Source organism: Pomacea canaliculata, linkage group LG6 (assembly GCF_003073045.1).
Source record: "Pomacea canaliculata isolate SZHN2017 linkage group LG6, ASM307304v1, whole genome shotgun sequence".
Lineage (NCBI taxonomy): Eukaryota > Metazoa > Mollusca > Gastropoda > Architaenioglossa > Ampullariidae > Pomacea > Pomacea canaliculata.
In genome coordinates this window covers 4,606,570-4,624,588 of record NC_037595.1, presented here as the reverse complement: position 1 = coordinate 4,624,588, position 18,019 = coordinate 4,606,570, and the positions used below count along the sequence as shown (strand labels likewise).

The 18,019-nt window shown below is 36.4% G+C and overlaps 2 protein-coding genes across 7 annotated transcripts in view; one reads left to right on the top strand and one right to left on the bottom strand.

Moving 5' to 3' along the window:
• LOC112565612 (DENN domain-containing protein 5B-like) overlaps nt 1-9,901 on the bottom strand; it is a 27,237-nt gene extending 17,336 nt beyond the window's left edge. Inside the window, 10 exon segments of the mRNA XM_025241161.1 lie at nt 1,613-1,648; nt 3,394-3,484; nt 3,950-4,094; nt 4,456-4,962; nt 6,628-6,928; nt 7,242-7,426; nt 7,940-8,065; nt 8,350-8,887; nt 9,107-9,216; nt 9,632-9,901. Of these exon segments, the coding sequence (XP_025096946.1) occupies nt 1,613-1,648; nt 3,394-3,484; nt 3,950-4,094; nt 4,456-4,962; nt 6,628-6,928; nt 7,242-7,426; nt 7,940-8,065; nt 8,350-8,887; nt 9,107-9,216; nt 9,632-9,722 (2,130 nt within the window). The 5' untranslated portion in view covers nt 9,723-9,901.
• Nucleotides 9,900-17,919, top strand: LOC112565613 (uncharacterized HIT-like protein Synpcc7942_1390). 6 transcript variants are annotated; one of them, XR_003099454.1, is made up of 9 exons: nt 9,900-10,309; nt 10,585-10,710; nt 10,865-10,996; nt 11,708-11,811; nt 12,108-12,180; nt 12,420-14,552; nt 14,941-15,008; nt 16,074-16,496; nt 17,645-17,919. XR_003099454.1 is itself a non-coding variant. In XM_025241163.1 (6 exons), exons 2-6 carry the CDS (start codon nt 10,594-10,596, stop codon nt 12,509-12,511), a joined length of 519 nt encoding a protein of 172 aa, XP_025096948.1. In that variant the 5' UTR covers nt 9,904-10,222; nt 10,585-10,593; the 3' UTR covers nt 12,512-13,320. The 6 variants fall into 6 exon arrangements, 2 of the variants coding, with proteins under 2 accessions (XP_025096948.1, XP_025096947.1); XR_003099453.1 differs by having other exon boundaries at nt 14,941-15,098; XR_003099451.1 differs by having other exon boundaries at nt 14,941-15,101.
• The last annotated feature ends 100 nt before the right edge of the window (nt 17,920-18,019 follow it).

Genomic DNA, 18,019 nt, shown 5'->3' with positions numbered 1-18,019 from the left:
TAAACTGACTTGCTGAGTAAGAGATCAACTTTTTAATACTGCAAAACAATTGCATTTCTAGATGGAGAGGAGAATGGACATGGTGCAACAGGATATATGTTCGAACTGTTGTATACAATTATTTTTATCTTTGAATATGTGCACCGTAATATGCACACATGCGATCACAAGCGCAAGGATGCAGGCATGAGCAAACAACCTGTTGCGCATTAAGGCAGATTATTTCTATAAATATCTTAATGATCTGGAGCTACAAGGGTGGTTGCATAAGTATTCATATCTCCCTCCATTTTCATAAAAGGGTACACAACTTTTTTAAGTGTGAACAGTCCATTTGTAGCACACTACAGCTGTCTTCATTACTTCCCCCTAGCATAATAATGGCCAGGATTGCATAGTAAAATTCTCAGGTTTGATGCATTAAATGACTAGAAAGGGAGATACAAATCATGGTTATGCAACCCACCCAGTTTCACAAAAGTCATAAAACGTGCATCACACGAAGTCTGTGCAGGGTCCAAAAACAGCTTTTCTTTGACATACCGAGTTGTGGTGAAGCTACTAAAGATAAACTGACTCTCTGACATTTCATCTCAATTTCTTTCAAGTTATAATGGTCTCTAATCCCTATATACCATGCTCTTTTTTATTTCTTTTTTTAACAATTTTTGTTTAAACTGCACAAACTTCAACACAATAAAAAGTAAAGGATCATTACTGAGATAAAACAGTCAAGTCCACTGTGTGTAAAGCCACACTCTAACAACTTGACAAACAGCTAGTAAAGACCATCCAAAGAAGAGACGTAGCTTGTTAGTATGATTTCTACATTAGCAAAGTGTGGTTACCAGATGCCACTAACCCTACTCATCCACCTTATTTTACTACAAATTACACATCTTTAATGCTGGTATTTTCTATATAAAGGTTGCAGTAGTCTTTTGTCTATATTCATGACTCTTCTACCTACATTCATTGTCAGAATGTTATGATCAGCATGCCAGGGTTATTGCTCTCTTTGATCATTGCACTAACTTTCTGGCATAAACTGTTTTCTTTAATTATATGCCAATGACATCATAACACCAAATAAATGTTTAACTGAAAAGAATTAATGATTCAATCTGTGCACTCATTGTGTCACTAACAAATTAAATGAAAAGTAATGTTCTTCAGCAAACAGGTAACATTTAACACTCTAACAGGTTATAAAAAAATAACAAGAGAACATAAGAAAAGTTACAGTGGTTAATTTACTACAATGTGTTTGTCTACACCAACCCCGAATACTGTCACAAACATTTCACAATATACAGACAGACCCCTAACACCATATTAACTGTTTTTTGTGTCATATAAAACCTGCTACACACTAGGAAAACATGGAGATTTTAATACACACTCAGTTACCAGTGTGACAAGAAGGTTGAAGGTGAGTGCAACATCAGCACCAAGCAAGAGGCAGAGAGGTAGCACAAAAAAGAAATTCTACATTTAATGTACAGGTGAAAGATGTTACCCCAACAAGCGCAAAAATGCTGGATAATATAGTACGCATATGTATGTAGATATAAAGTGAAAAGCTGAAAAAGACTTGGAACATTTTACTCACAACCCATAGTTTTGCATGTTTCTCTGCCAGGGCAAACTAAACATTTGTAAACAAACAACAAGTATGAAACTAACTAGGTTTTTACAATAGTCTTTATGAAGAATTAGCTCTGTAATCATCAGAAGACATAATGTGTTGTACTGAAAAGTAGCTTTATATTTACAGGAAAGTTACAGTATCGATCACAACTGTTGGGTTTTTTTTTGGGGGTGCTGTACAAGGGAAAGCCAGCTTAGTGTATTGTCTCAAAAAAGAATTGAGAATCATCCATGATTTCTAAGCCATATGCAAATTATTAACCTTTCTCTATGCTTCATTTGCAAAGATGCTAACTGCTTTGTACACTGTAATGTGAACAAGGTAATGTCACAAAAACATCATATTATACAAAAAATAAATGAATAAATAACGGAAGAAATTGTTGCCCCCTAAAAAAAACTATTTCATTAGAAATTTCTTCTTTTGCAGCGCTAAATAGTCAGGTATTTTGTTCCATCTGACAGCAGACACTCAGGTGATTTAGATTGAGACAGTTGCCGATTACTCACTTTGACATGGATTTGGACAACAGCAGCCAAAAATGACAATATAATGTTAATATTTGAGCTCTAACATACATTCTAATAAAATATTATTTGACACTTTAAGTTTGTATTAATATTTGTTTCCGCTTGATGACTTAATTTCATGACAGTTCTTTTATTTGCATTTACCATACGAAAAAAGAGACATATTTCTTGCAAATTACATGATTTAAATTTTTTTATTTTCTTTAAAGTGGTTGCCTTAACTGTAGACATATGTGTACATATTTGACTATACCTGAATATACTTTTATGTCACCACTTGTGATCTACCATTCAAATGTCTTTGTTTTTCTTACGTAGTGAATGAGTTCAGCTTACACTCTCTGATGCCAGATTTTCTGAAAACTTTAACAAAGTGCTATTTTTTTAAATCTTCCATTCTTTTCTACCATACATCAAAAACTTTTAATTAAAAACTATGGTGGATAATTCAATGCTGATATCAGTGTTGTTAGTACAACAAATGCACGAAGATGCCATGCAGTCTACCTCAGTTTGACCACAATTACTCAGCCTTTACTATTTAATATTTATCAAAAGCAATAGAACACTAGACACAGATACAGTGCCTTCAAAACTATTGGGATAGTGACATCCACAGTGCATAATCTTGGCCACTCATAGACAGAACAGTCAATGGTGCATTCCTCTGAACCTGGATTTCTTGAATATTGGTCTTTGTAAAAATAAAAATTTTTTAGATTCCTTCAAAGTCACTCAACAATGCAAAAATAACTAAGAACAACTACTTCCCAGCAAGGACATATCTGATCTTCCTTGATCTTACTTTTGTCAAATGTAAGTTTATCGGATTAAGATATATTTTTTATTTAAATTTCTTAAATAATATGTTATTAAAAGAAATGTATCAGGATATATACAGTTTTAGTTCCTTCTAGCACCACACATTTCCAGCAAATTGAGCAAAAGAAAATAAAAGGCTTGATTTTTGACAAATTTCATAACACAGTAGCAAAAGTGAAAGTTGTCCTCACAAAAGAAAATGGAAATGTAAGAAGGAATACATTATTAAAATAAAAGCATATAAACATTTTTAGTTCCTTTTAGCATTACATAGTTCAGTCACACGGTGCAAAAGAAAATAAAAGGCTTGATTTTTGCCAAATTTCATTACACAGGCAAAAGGTGAAAGTTATATTTACAAAAGAAAATGATAATGAGAACAGGACTAACCTCTCTCTGATCTGAGTTGAGCTGTAGATGCTCAGCATGCTGTAGCAGGCGGTCTTTTCGTCTCCATTTTGCACTCTCTCGACTCCTGGACCTGACAAGACCAAAACAGGAAAAGCATCTTGAAGGTACGATAATAATTAATCAGTTTAACTCTTTGCATTTTGACGAAACATGCTTAGCTGACAAACCAGATTTATTTGCCTGTTGAGCAAAAAAAAAAAAATTTTGACTGTAAAAAGATAAAAGTTAAGGAATGAACAACTCACTTGTAACATAAATTTGATTAGCGAGTAAAAAGAAAAAACAAATTGTCCTTCTATAACATCTACAACAAATGTAAAAGCCAGCTCAAGCAGTACATATACATGACTTAAATTTAAATAGGTAAGCAAAAAAACACAAACAGCACACTCAGATACACAGAGAAAAATATGCATTTTTTTCCCACGCAGGTCTTCAGAGGAAACTCCAATAGTTATAGTTATTCATAAAAGAGTACAAGGCAGAATCAACCAAAGGTGCTATGAAAAACAAGATAGGACCTAAGAGTTCTTACTTAGTGGGCTCTGTGTTGAGGATGGAGGCATTAAGAATAGGGAATATGCCTGGCTGGCACTCTGCTGTCTGCCCCTCAAAGCCCTGTAGCTGTGGTTTAGGTGCTATGTGATCAATGTGGGTGGCTCGCTTTTCAATAAATACAGCTATTTAACAGAAAAATAAATAAATTGGGCACAAAAGTTATGGCACATCAATGGCTGCAGAAGTTCAAGACATTTTTTCTATAAAAAAAAGCTAATAATAATAAATAATAGAGTGTTGCTATTTATTGGATAGATTGTATTCAAAAGGGCATAAAAGAAACATTCATGATATTCCTTCATATGTACCTGACTTTAACATAATTTAGTTCCCAAATAAAGATACAGATCCTCAGAGTAGGATGTAAATGCATGCAAATTTCAGTATATGGCAGTTTACATTCCTGATAAAAAGTAGGCTAAAGTGAATCAGAAATCAGTCAAAAATAAAACAAGAATCATCTCTCAAACTGCTTGTACTTACTGGTATCTTCAATAGTACTACACGGGTAATATGTCAGGATTCTAGACTCTCCCAACTTGTCTCTCAGTGCTTTAATTCTTGCATCAAACACACAAAGGTAAGGATCAGTCTCCTCCCACTGTGACATGATTTTGTTGTCAATCATTGTAGCAAACATCTGAGTCTCTATGAAGGGTGACAAGAAGGGCAGGTGAGACTCAGGCTGATCACTGAGAAAAGCAGCTTTATCAAAGTTGTGCATAGTTTCGCGATTTGTCAACCAAGACTCCATGTCTTGGGAGGGATTCACCACAAAGTTCTCATAGCCCAAAAACATGTGCACAAAACAATTGAGGAAGATTTCTCGCACGGCATTGTTGAATTTGTGATGCTCTACCTCTTCATCTGGAACATTTTCTTTGCCTTCCTGTTCTACTACCATTGCTGGGACTCTTTTCCGCATTTCCTCTTGTGATGCTGCATGGCGAGCCTCTTCCTCAGCGAAGTCTTCAATGGACTCCCAAACACCTTTATTTTAAAAAAAATAAAGAGAACAAAATTTTTTTCTCATTTTCATAAATAGAACTCTGAGGCTTACTTGAAAACCTAGTTGTCATATGATCTTTGGTCATTCATGTAAAAATTATGCAATAAATGTCCCAGGTCCAGTGCAATGATAATCCTTTATTCATGTGGATCTTGCAAATTAAAGCTTGTATTAAAAAAGTCAAAAAAAGAAAGGAATAAATACTGCTTACTTAATATAAGTCATCTTGCTCTTATGCTGGCTACACGTTCCTTATTAGTGAGGAATGGAACTTTACTAAAGTTGACAAATTTTAGGAAAGAAACTTCAATGACATTGGGTAAAGTTGAAAAAAATGTTAAGCTAATAAGTAATTATAAAGTTTGTACAAAGTTCTGAGATCAGTGTAATGGACTCTAGAAGCCATTATCATGTTCTCACAGGATGATATTTTACTTCCTGCCATCAAAAATATTGTAAACGTCAGTTTGTCAACAGGTGTTTTCCCATCTTCATTTAAAAATGCCCTGGTAGGCCACTACTTAACTTGACATCAATGTGTTAAACAGCTACTGCCCAATTTCCAATTTGTTGTTTCTCTCTAAGATCATGGAGAAAGTATCTCTGGGCCTATTTACAAGAGTGCCATTCTATTCCCTAAGGTCAGCCGGCATTTAGACTTTTACACAGTACCGAAACTAATTAAAGTAACCACAGACATATTATGTTCTCTCTTTTGGAACTGTCTACTGCATTTGACACTATTGAACACTTTCTGTTCCTTCAAAATAGAACTGAAATGTTGATCTTGTAATCATAATATGCTGACGACAAAACTGTACTGCTCCATTACATTGGCTCAGCCTCTTTCTGCTGCTAGCACTATAGAAGCTAATATTAGTAATATCAAGGACTGGATGATGAAAAACATGCTTAAACTAAACAATTATAAATCATAAGCCTTCCTATGCTCTAGAAGAAGAATTCAACTTTCGCTCGTCGGTCTGCCCAATCGCATCAAGGTTAGCAAAACCAACATCACATCCTAGCCTGACAAATACATTCTTCGTCTGATGGCCATGTCTTAACTATTCCTGTCATCACAACATCATGGTCATAAGATTTTTAGTTACTGTGCAGCAAAACAATGGAACTCTCTCCCTTTCCATATCTGCCACTTACCTACAACTGAATTCTTCAAATCGGCACTGAAAATGTACCTCTTCCTTGAGCATTATTCCAAATACAGTCCACACAATACTACTCCTTTTTCACACACCCCACTCCCTGCTTTTTCTGCTTATTACTACTTTCCTACTTGTCTTCCTCTGCAGAGTTACAATATTCTCAGTTCTTGTTACTTGGCTCCTTTTTGCATTTTTGGGGATTTGTCTTTGTATTTATCATCAATACTGTTGCTTATTTTTACATCCCTTGCATGCTGTCCGAGTCTCATTCTTGTTTTAAGAACTAAGAGCATGCTCCTTGTGAGTGTATGTGCTATAAAAATCTTTCATGTTTTATTATTATAAAATTTGCAGACTTTGTATATTTTAGGTTCCTTTTACTTAAAAGAAAATTACTTAGGCGTACCTTCAAATGACTCTGAATGAGTGATGCAGGAGAAAAGAAAATTATAACCTGTACCAAAACTTGCCACAACCCACCTGTCTTCTTGGCGAGGTTGGAAATTTTCTTCCAAGTTTCACTTTGCTGAAGAATTTCCATTCGCTTTGGAGAGTTGGGCCAGCTGCCTGTACCAAAAGAATCTTGCCCCAAACCACTTCCAGACTTATGTTTTGGTGTTGGTGACTGGCTGCAAGCTTGTTTTTCCGAGATAAAGATAGCATGGTAACGGTTAAGCAGCTGATTCAGCTCAGTCTGTAGGTCCGACTGATAAGGAAATGAAGGGAGGTCTTCGGGCATATCAACTGCCTTCTTGTCAATATCCACAAAGCACATGTTGGCCTTTGTAAGATAAAAGATATGAAATTTGAAATTAAAAATGTAAACTTAAAACATGTTTTTTGCTACTGTACTTTCACACTTAAGTGTGCAACACAGGTACATTCTTATAAAGCAGTCATTTTTTTTTTCTTCATTATGCTAGTGCGATCTATCATACTTCTTGTAAATGGCTAAGGAACATCTTTTGTAACTTTTCACCTATCTGTAAACACAGGCAAACACAAGGGTAAGCAAAGGAGCATAGAAGAATGCATGAGTGCACACACATATGCCCCCTACCCGCAATTAAGTTACGCAATACAAAAGTCCACACCTCGCCAGGCAGCACAAGATCTGTACGCTCTTCATTACTTCTACACAGCCCCATGACATAGGGCACAGGGGCATCGAGAAAGTGAATAAGTGATGCTGGCAAAATGGGCACATAGACATGCTGCCAGGTAAAGGGGAAGATGAGAGCATTTATCCCTTCTGCAACCAGCATTAGCCGCTGATAGTCTGCACAAAGAGCACAGGGCATTGATACACAAATATATGTATTTCTCTTTCAGGTGTAAAATGCAGCAACATTTTATAGTACACCCCCCCACATTAGATATGACCTAAAATTTTCACAGATGTTATTTACTATATAAATGTGTATCTTCATAGGGAGGTTTGTATTACATGTATTTATTTTGTATCGACTAACTTCCACCAATAGGCAAATAATCCACCAAGTTTTCTCAAAATAAATCAATACGAATTTAAACTGCTGCCTCATACCATGTTATGATAATTTACAGTCTTAATACACACAAGACATAATACAGATGGTTTTGATTGGATTTAACTTTTATTTTTAAAAAATACATATCATGATCATATATATGCCAAAGTAACCAAATGCACTAAAAGATTTAACTGGTAAAATGCAGCAAAGAATGGATATATGTTTCAAGAAAATACAAGTATGTGAAGATGGTATTTTCTTAATTAGTCTTTTCATGTTCAGTACTACATCGTACTCACCAGAAGAGTAAAAAAGAATCTGATGTTCCAGAAGGACACACATGAACACATTCAATGTCCCTTCTACACCCAGCAGGCGAAACAGGTCCCAAAGTGGAAAGTCAAATAGAGGCATTTCACCAATATCTGCAAAATTATCATCATCATTTGCTGAAAAAAAAAATTATAACATTTCAAAGGACTGTTTTGCGTAGTTAACTGATCTGAACAAGTGTTTGTTTTCTTTCATGTCTTTTTCTTGCCTTCTTCTTATGTTTTCTAAAATGAATAATAAGATAGAACCAAAACAATAACCTAAATTGCTGGTGGGCCATAAACTAACATTTATAAGAAGTAATAAAATTACAGATCAAGCAAATTTTTTTATACGGCTTTGTATCCTATATATAATGATCAAAGCATGCCCTCACTTGGTCTCTGACAAAAGATAGCTCGCATCGGTCCAAAGAACTTCATGCTTCGGCCTGGAGGTGGCAGAGGCACATCATAAAGAGCATTAAAAACAAATGCTTCCAGGGGCAAGGCACTAATGGCAGGTTTCATTGACAAGTCATATAACTGTTGCAGGAAACTTCGGCAGGACATCATGAATGGTAAGCTGGTCACCAAGCAAATACACTTTGTCACAAACAACTTGTCCTTGCTACTGTCAAAGCCCCGAGACTTCTCCCTGTTGTGTGGCTCCCTGATCTTCTTCACTGGCTCTGGGCTACTATCATCATCATCACTGAGCTGAAAATGCATAAAAGATGACACAGCATCTGCTGTGTGCATGCTGTGAAGAGTCTGCATGGCCACACACACTTCTCGATTTGTCACCTCTTCATAAAAAAGAAGGGCTGAACCATAACACCGTGTCCCGTCCTCTCGAGTGATAAGGAAAGAGTGAAAAGAAGCAGGACGAGGGTCTCGCTGTGTTTTGAAAGACAATCCCCTTGGCATGCATAGCTGTACAGAAGAGAAATATATACTTACGCATGATGTAAACATACATGCATAAATGACACATAACATCAAATTATAAAGCCATCCAAAATTAAAAATATTGTAAAAACATATACTAGCATAGTTCTGTTAATGAATAACTGTTTTACATACAAGACTAGGTTTATTATTGTTAAATGAGTATTGAGTGCATAATACAAAGTGTCACTGTCATTTCCCTACCATTCCCACTGCATCTTTGTCAAATGAATTCCAAGGTACAGACTCAGGGTAGTGAGCAAGCACTTTAGACTTGAACGGACGATGAAGAGGTGACACCTGTAAATTATCCCCTGCAAATGATTTAAAATAAATATTTGAATATATTTTGAAAGAGTTTAAACACAAACATGAACAACACACCCCATATGATTTCCATCTCTGTCAAAAACTTTGAAGTACAACGTATTTCACTCTTTCTAACGTTCGCACAACGCAAGAAACTGTTTACGTTTTTTGAAAAATTAATACACATTACAATGTACATTCGTTAATAACGACATTCAAAAATTCATAGCATGGGTTCTTCCCTTACCAGTTTCTGCACTTCTAAATCGGTGAGCTTTGGGCAGCTGGACAAAAAATTACTGGTAACCAGGATATAGCTGACTGAATAAATCTTATTTTTCCATTATATTTGTATTGCTCATGTTATGAACAATTTTTTGACACTAACTCTCTGCTATAATACAGAGACGCAAAACTTACCAGACAACCGATCTGGCTCGAGACCAGACGACGCATCAAGTCCACATATCACAAAATAATCAGCAAATCTGCTAGGGTTCTGAGACGTCATGATGGATTTTCGTCAAAGGGTAAGCTCAATTTTAAGTCATTTCGGAAGTGACTGTTGAAAATTTCTTCTTAACGTGAGGTTCATCGCCTTTGGGGTACTGTTTATTTCACCATCTAGTATTGTTTTGCCATCGCAAAGCATAACAAGTTGCGCCATCTACACGGGCTCAGCTGAGAGCACTCTCACATAACTTCCGGTCTGGTTTTTCGACCTTCGTTTTTTGAGAAGGAGATGGTTTATTTGAATTTTGAAAAAGTTAATAATTAAAAATATATTCATTTTTGTTGTTGTGTTTATTATATCTCAATAATCTGCTAGTTTATTCCACCGATAGTCGGCCTTTTTCACGCTGGCTTCGGCAAACCAGAGACACTTTAGTGGGCAAACACGATAAAAGTGCTGTCAGCAGCAGCTTTGCGAAGCTCACCACGGACGCACGTCTGCATCCGAACTTTGCGCTCGGACTGTTCTCTCCGCTTTTCTTACTGTAGTAATTTGGGGTGTGTTAGCGCTTTATTTCTTTTCTAAAAAATATTTGGTTTTAAATCTAGAAAAGAAAAACATAACGCTGAAAGAGAACAGATAAGGTAGGAGCGACAAATGTTTCTAATTTACAAATAATTGTTACCATGTTTAAGATTATCAGTGCACTGAATTTGAATATTTACCATATTTTCTGTTATTTTTATACTTTTAACAAAAAATGGGCTTCTCAAGAAGATGAAAATACTAATAAAGGCACAAACATCTGTAACAGTATTAGATATGTACCCGTTTGGAAACAGTACCTACTGCCCATTTGAGTACTCGCGTATTGATTTCCATCTCTCTCATGCTGTCTGTTACATTTCGCCTTTGACAGCATGAGGATATGGCAGGTCTGATTACAAGGACTTTGTCAGCCACCAGGATATTCCTTTCAACAAGTGCCATCCACTTTCTCACCACAGCTGTCAGACAAACACCTCAGCTTACTGTGCATGCTCTGGTATGTGTGAGCTTATAGTGTACGTTGTGCACATGTGAAAAGTAATAAGTAACATAAAAAAACTTGTTGCAATTGGTTCTGTTTATTAAATACAATTAAGTTCTGTTTGTATAAAACAATGAGGGTCTTTTGTTTTGTTTTTTTGGCATTGCAGCATTGTGCCACTCCATTATGCTCTGATGAAGTCTCAAAAGCCCAAACAGCAACAAAAACAGCTGAGCCAACCATCTTTTCCAAGATATTAAACAGGATAATACCAGCACATATTTTATATGAAGATGAGAAGGTGATTGTTTCTTCATGTTACACGATGGATGCAACAAATACTTGCAGTGTACATTGCACTAAGCATTACTTTTTGATGAGAAACAAAATTACACTCCACTAGATCTTTAAAAATAATATTCAGTCTGCAATAGGGACTGTAGTTGTCCACTACAAAACAGAAGAATGTGGAGGACACTTTCTCCGGGTTAATAACTTCTTGCATGCTGACCCATCATGCAATGCTGGAGAAGGGTAGTAAGCAGTCTAAAAGCTAGAATTAGAGTACCCAGCTTCATTTTTTAGCTGCCAAAGATAATAATAATGCACATTTATATAGTACTTTTCCAAAATAATTTGCTCGGAGCACTTAACAAATAAGAGAAGAAATTCTAAATAAACTTACACGCTGACATCCATACACACATGTACTCCTACAACAAAAACAACCACAGTGTCAATGCTGATAAATATCATGCCAGTGCATGGTCTGGACATGTAAAAGTGAAGTCATTAATTGAAAAAAAGTGTCTTAAGTTTGGACTTCAAAAAAGTTAATGTGGGTAGAGATAAAATACCACAATTCAGATTGTTTTGTTTCATGTTTTGAATAAGCATGTCAAAATCAAAAGATTAAGGGAATATTAGAAAATTAGATTTGTGTTACTTGATTTATTTATACAGGAGTACTGCTGCAAATTATTATTTTCATATGACACTATTGATTTTGCAGTGTATGGCATTCAGAGATGTTAGTCCCCAGGCTCCAGTTCATTTCCTGGTCATCCCTCGAAAACCTATACCAGGGTTAAGTGATGCACAACCTGAGGATGAAGGGTAAGATTTGCTAAAATATAGCACATAGTTTTCCATTGCTGTTTAGTCTTGTTGCAGTGAGTTTTCTCTTGTCATTGTGGCTGACCTCTTTGTATTTTCTTGTAGGTATTGCCACAGTAATCAAAGAAACATCCTCTGCTATATCCTCTATCTTGCCATTAGATATAATGCTATTTACATTTTTATCCCCCGCTCCTTCTCTCATTCTCGATTCGTGAGAATGACATTTGTAATGCCATAATCTTTGGCCTTGCATATCTTCAGTGCTCCTAACAGTAATCTGTTTTATGTTATAGCTTTTGGGTCACTTGCTTCTGGTGGCTCGTAATGTTGCTGTACAGGAAAAGCTGAAAAAGGGCTACCGTGTTGGTAAGACATTATTTGTGGATATGGTTATTTGCTAAATTTGTTGTTGATGTAATTATTGGTCCTTTATTTTCTTTTTGCTTGAAATATTTACTGATTTTTCTATCATTACTAAAATTTTAGGCAAAAATTAAAATCTGTTTGAATCATTTTAAGCATTTTAATGACTATATTTGTTTGATCTTTCACTGTTTTTAAGAAAAAAATAAGGTGTATTCCTTCACCATTTGTTTTGCCATCAGTGATCAACAGTGGTCCAGATGGGTCACAGTCTGTCTACCATCTTCACATCCATGTACTTGGTGGACGGCAGATGGGTTGGCCTCCTGGCTAACATTGCAGAGAGTTACATTTCTTTTGCTTTTATCCTGTATTAGAAAACTAGGATAGGGGTTGTTAGGGAAGTGATATTTCTTGTATGGGCTGATTTTCAAGATCTATTAGTTATTCATTACCAGAAATGCCTCACAGTTCTTTTCATGGTGAAAAGGAGAACGAATATTATTTTTGTTACTTTGGTTATACTCGGTGTGTAAAAATTATAAGCTGATAATTATAGTTTATTATGACTATTTTACTGCAAGTCAGAAATGTGTAATTGGTGACTGAATCTGTTTGATAGTAGTAATACAGGTATCTGGATATTGCAGTGTGTTTACTTTATCAGTCATGTTGCTTTACAAGAATTTCATTCATCATATTTATCTGAATGAAGCAAAACCAATGCACTATTACTGTTTCATACCTTGTTCTACTTTTATTTTGCTGTATATGTTTGTCTTTAATGTATGCTGTTGATTGATAATTTTTGTTTCTTGTTGTGAACAAAGATTTGCTGACATTTAAAATTGATTCACTGGTTTTATTGTTGTTGTTTTTTTAATTCCATCTTTCATATGCAAAATAGTGACATCAATGACTTTTCTGTGGTGATGATTTTAAATAGTTGCTCAAAACTGAACTTACACATATATGCATGTCTTGCCCTTTATGGTTTCTTCTGTGTCTTTACACATCTGAAAGTGCATTGTGGAACAATCTAGTTTTTGTGCCTTTTGACAACCTTGCCCAAAATGTCAAATGAAATTTGTCCATTAACTGACTGCTTTAGTTCCTTCCAATAAAGGAAAGTTGATAGCAATTTTTTATTTTGTTTTTGTAATATATAGCTCTGTCTATTCCACCATTTGAACTGCTTACAGCTGGCCCTAACTTATCAAGGAAACATCTGAAGTACATTTTGTGGTCCACAGGATCAGATGTTATCTTTTATATAGTTTCATTCATAATTGGGAAGGAGTTTGCTTTTGACTCAAGCCAAGTTTTGCAAACTAGGTCCATATAGTTTAGACTAATTTATAGATAACATCAATGTCGCGTAACACCCTAGCTTTGGTCGCCGGACGCTAAGCTCTCGCAACACGCTACATGAGGAGACAAAAGCGAAAAGACTTGTTTATTAGCACCCAAAATAAAACAGGCATGAAGGGAACAAAAGGACGCAGCAGCTTGGAACGGAAGGGAAACAAGAAACCGTTTTAATGAAGTCTTTTTATACAGAAGACGCAAAAAAAGGGGAGAAATGCCACTCAATTTTTTTTTAATTTGTTTTTTTTTTTTTTTTTTACCCTTCTGGGTTCATCTCGTCTCGGGACCCTCTGTATGTGGCATCTGCTAACAGGGCTGGGCGTCAAGGGTTTTCTACGGTTTACTCCCTCTCGTCCATAGTGCGAAATCCCCGTATTGGAGGACAGTGTCTATTGTGCTGCTGGGGGTCCACCTAGCCGGAGCTGGACAAACAGACTGTAGCTACCACCGAACCGGCCTTCAACCTTCTGCCGCACCGTGAGATTCAGTATAAAAGACAAAGTAAGCAAAAAGTCTGGGACAGTCAGATACCACTCGGATGTGTTCAAGTGTTTCCAAAGTTGAAAAAAAACGTTTCGAAGACAAAACGCGCTTAGTGAGGCTCATGATGGAGAGATAGCCCTGAACGAATAAGCAAGGGTATAGCATATTTGATAGCCCAGGTGAGGTCTGGTTGCTGACATATTTCATGTCCGTGGTCAGGTCTGGTTGCTGATGGCTAATCCAGTCACGTGTCTTTGACGTCTTTCTTGGCTGATGTCGTCAGCTCCTGACGTAATTTCCCTGACGAGAAGTGGTTCTACCAGAAGTCACTACAAGAGGAGAAGGGTAAGGACGAACCATTTTCTCACTTGCAAACCGGACACTTCGCATTTGCATCAACGAACATTCGGACACATTAAACAAAAAATAATTATCTGCATGCAAAAGTGAACGGTTGGTGCGAAGAACGCAGGGAAATGGATGAACGCAATATGACAGAACAGAAAAAGATGCTGACCATGGACGTGAGTAAAAATCGTTTCTTCTATTCTCAGCAGCTAGCAATGGATAAGTTGTTGCTTCGGAAGTGACATTGCCGTCAGTTTATTTCTTAAAATATTTTAATGCCCACAAACACGTATCAAACTTTTATTTGCGTAAGAAATGACCATGCATGTTGATAAAGCCGATGTCATCAATAACCATAAAATTATGCATAATCACAGGGAAGAGGAAAGCAGCATGGGGCACATCCATATCATGACAGAACATAATGCCAAGGGAAAGATCTTTTGTATGCATGAGTGCGTGCGTTCGCGCGCGCGCGCTAATTTTGTTAAAAGCATGTGTCACATTGCTGTGCAAATATTTTTTCTGCCTCTAACTTTGCTACTTCTTGCGCCTCTTTGGCAGAAGACAGATGAGCAGGACGCAGATGGGGTCTTGACGCATTTGATGAAGAAGTCAGTGATAAGCAAGAGGTCAATCACAGAACAAAGCTTCTTCGAACACAATCGTTACCCATTAAAGATTATGGGCATCGTAGTGGTCCTCACTGTTGTCTGCATATGGTTGTGAGATACTAACCGAGTTTTTTTGTTTAGTTTTATTTATTCTTTTTTATATATATATATTATACTATTAGACGTTGCTCTTAGTTCTACAAAGTTTTTATAAATAAGAGAGTTAAATAATAGGATTGATATGTCGGAAAAAATTCATGTCAAATCAGACTGTTTGTGTAACACATTTGAACAAAATAAATATGGGGCGCCAAGAGGGGAATTTTCTCTCTGTAGATATAAAATGCATTTTATAATTATGGCATTAATTCTATATCTATACAATTCATTCTTTACGTATATAATGCATTCTATATTTATACAATTCAATCCTATAAGTGTAGAATGCATTCTATAGCTATACACTATATTCTATACTTATAGAATGCATTCTATAGATGGAGAGGAAAAAAACTCGGTGAAAACCAATTTCATTTATATTATATTCAGAAGTTGCTATCTAATTTTTTTTATGTCACAAAGTGGCAAGTGTCGGGGTTGATGATTGAGGTAATGATTTGGAACTGTGTATATAATACAGATCTAAACGCTAGGAACAGAAAAATGAATAATAATAATAATAATAATATAACGTGGGATTCATACAGCTCATAATCACACCCACAAAAGAGTGACAAGTAGATAACATGGAGAGAATACGAAGGTCGAAGAAGAAACAACTATGCAGACAAGTAATAAAAGACAAACATAAAAGACATAAAGAGGAATCAGGGAACAGACAATAAGGATAGATGGTGTCATAAATCTGGAAGACGAGTAGGCGGACTAGTCAATTAACTATAATCACAGCTATTGGCAACTAATTGGGGTAAGGAGTATAATGCTCATGGAACAGGTGTGTTTTTAGTTCATGTTTAAGGGATTCAAAATTAAAAGAATGTCCTTGAATCGTATGTTGAAGAATGCCTGTGTGTCTGGGGCGTGGGTGGGGTCTGTGTGTGTGTGGGAAATGTCTGTGTGCAGCTGCTTGCTCATGCGCTACTGTTGCCAGCTGGCGCAGGACACCAGCTCCACACCGGACGAAATTGAGACAAGACGTCAGCTCCGCAAAAAAGCGTTAAATGGCAAGCGATCATCTGTTCTTGCCGTCGCGCCGTCCTCCTCCTCCACATCCATTCATTCGCAGAGAAGCGTCTCCATGATGATGTCAGATACACTACTGAACCCGAACAAATTTAACAAAAAAGCCAACTTACAAAGACTGTCTCGAATCAGCGAAGAGTCGAGTTCACTGTCGACCATATCGAAGAGGCCGAGCAATGTCGGTTCTGTCGGCGCTGGCTCTGTCCGCCCACACACTGTCCAAGATTTTAGAGGACGAGATCGAAAGCTCGAAACAATCGCAGATACCGATGACGTCGAGCTGCGGAGGACATCCTCCATTTAGTAGGTGCATTGGGGTGGGGAGAGATGGTGGGGATTGAGATATCCACAAAACTCTCGGTGATCATTTCGCGCACTCTAAAAAGGCCAGTTCATAGGGCGTCCCAACTGCTGCTAGGATATGTGGCCTAAATCATGTAATATTGTCTCAAAACACAGCTTAGTCTTTATAAATTTATACAGTGTATAGTTCACAGTCTTAACATTATGAGTCACTTCCTATAGGTCAGCCTTTATCAAGATTTTAACCCTGGACAAAATATCACACGTTAAGTAATAATAAAATTCATAATCATGGTAACTGCGACTTAATTCAGATGTACACATATTATTCGTGCAACATTATTCTTGTATGCTGATTATCAAATGTAAGAAGTATTTTTCACATAAAAACAAAGATTAATCAATCGATATATGGATAGATTATTAAGCATATCGATGCATTTACAAAATTAAATGTCATTTTTTTTTTCCAAACTTTCACCAGAGATCTAGGTATAGCATAACAAAATGGGTCTTTTGTGCCTACATGGCATTTCCTTGTGTGTGTGAAGAAAGAATAGTTAATCCCTCACTCTTGCCTGCATATGAGTTCAAGGTATAAATCAACAAATAATTCTCTATACGTTTAATTTATTCTCAGGAGTTAAATGTTATCCTTGCTACCAATAATTTCAACACAGTCATCATTCTTATGGGAAGTGTTTTTATTCTTGATTTTCTGACTTCTGGAGTTGGTGTAAATGTTGTGTCCTTTACTTCATTTGGTACAGTGTTATTGTTTGATTGTGTCTCAGGTGTGCTGTGCTCTGCATTGTGATCTTCTGTATCGCCATCCTCTTGTCCTCCTTCCTCTATGGGCTAGCTTTCTTCACTAAAGAGTTCCTGTTATAAGTAGCTCACTATACTGATTTCACAGTTCCTTTACTTTAAGTCTTTTTGATCAGTGTATATGGTTCGGTGTGTCAAGTTTGTCATTTTGTCTGTCTTTTAGCAGGTTCTATGTCTGGCTTTTTAGTGTGCCTTTTCTGACTGGTGATTACTATTTAATATTTGAAAGACTATTCTGTAAGTGATGAATGACAGCAAGTTGCAGCAGTGTCAGTGAAAAGATTACTTGCCAATATTGGATACCTTCATACTACTTGCAGAGCTTGATAATGGCACAGGAAGTGAAGGAGTGGTGGCACATTCTCACAGTCAACAAAGCAAGAAAAACACTGGAAGTGAAATGTGATGGGAGGTTTTTGGACCTACATGACCTGTGTAAGGCAGCCTTAACTGGCATGTATCTCAATGTGATCTGCATGTCAATCTGCCTGTCCTATATTCTAAACCTTCTTGTGGCAAAACTTTCGTATATGTGCTGGAGGTTTGTGGAATGAACAACAGAGTATTCATTTAAATAAAGAGATATTCTAAGAAAGAATGTCTGTGGTAAATTTTTTTCTCTGACACAATAAGGGAGTGGAAATGCAAATTATTCTTAACTAAAATACTTCCAATCCATCAGATTTTCTTAACAA

Coding starts and splice junctions, on each gene's coding strand:
- LOC112565613 (XM_025241163.1), top strand. CDS start 10,594: ATGGCAGGTCTGATTACAAGGACTTTGTCAGCCACCAGGATATTCCTT. Junction 11,812..12,106: donor GCACAACCTGAGGATGAAGG/GTAAGATTTGCT, acceptor TTTTATGTTATA/GCTTTTGGGTCACTTGCTTC. Junction 12,181..12,419: donor GAAAAAGGGCTACCGTGTTG/GTAAGACATTAT, acceptor TTTTGCCATCAG/TGATCAACAGTGGTCCAGAT.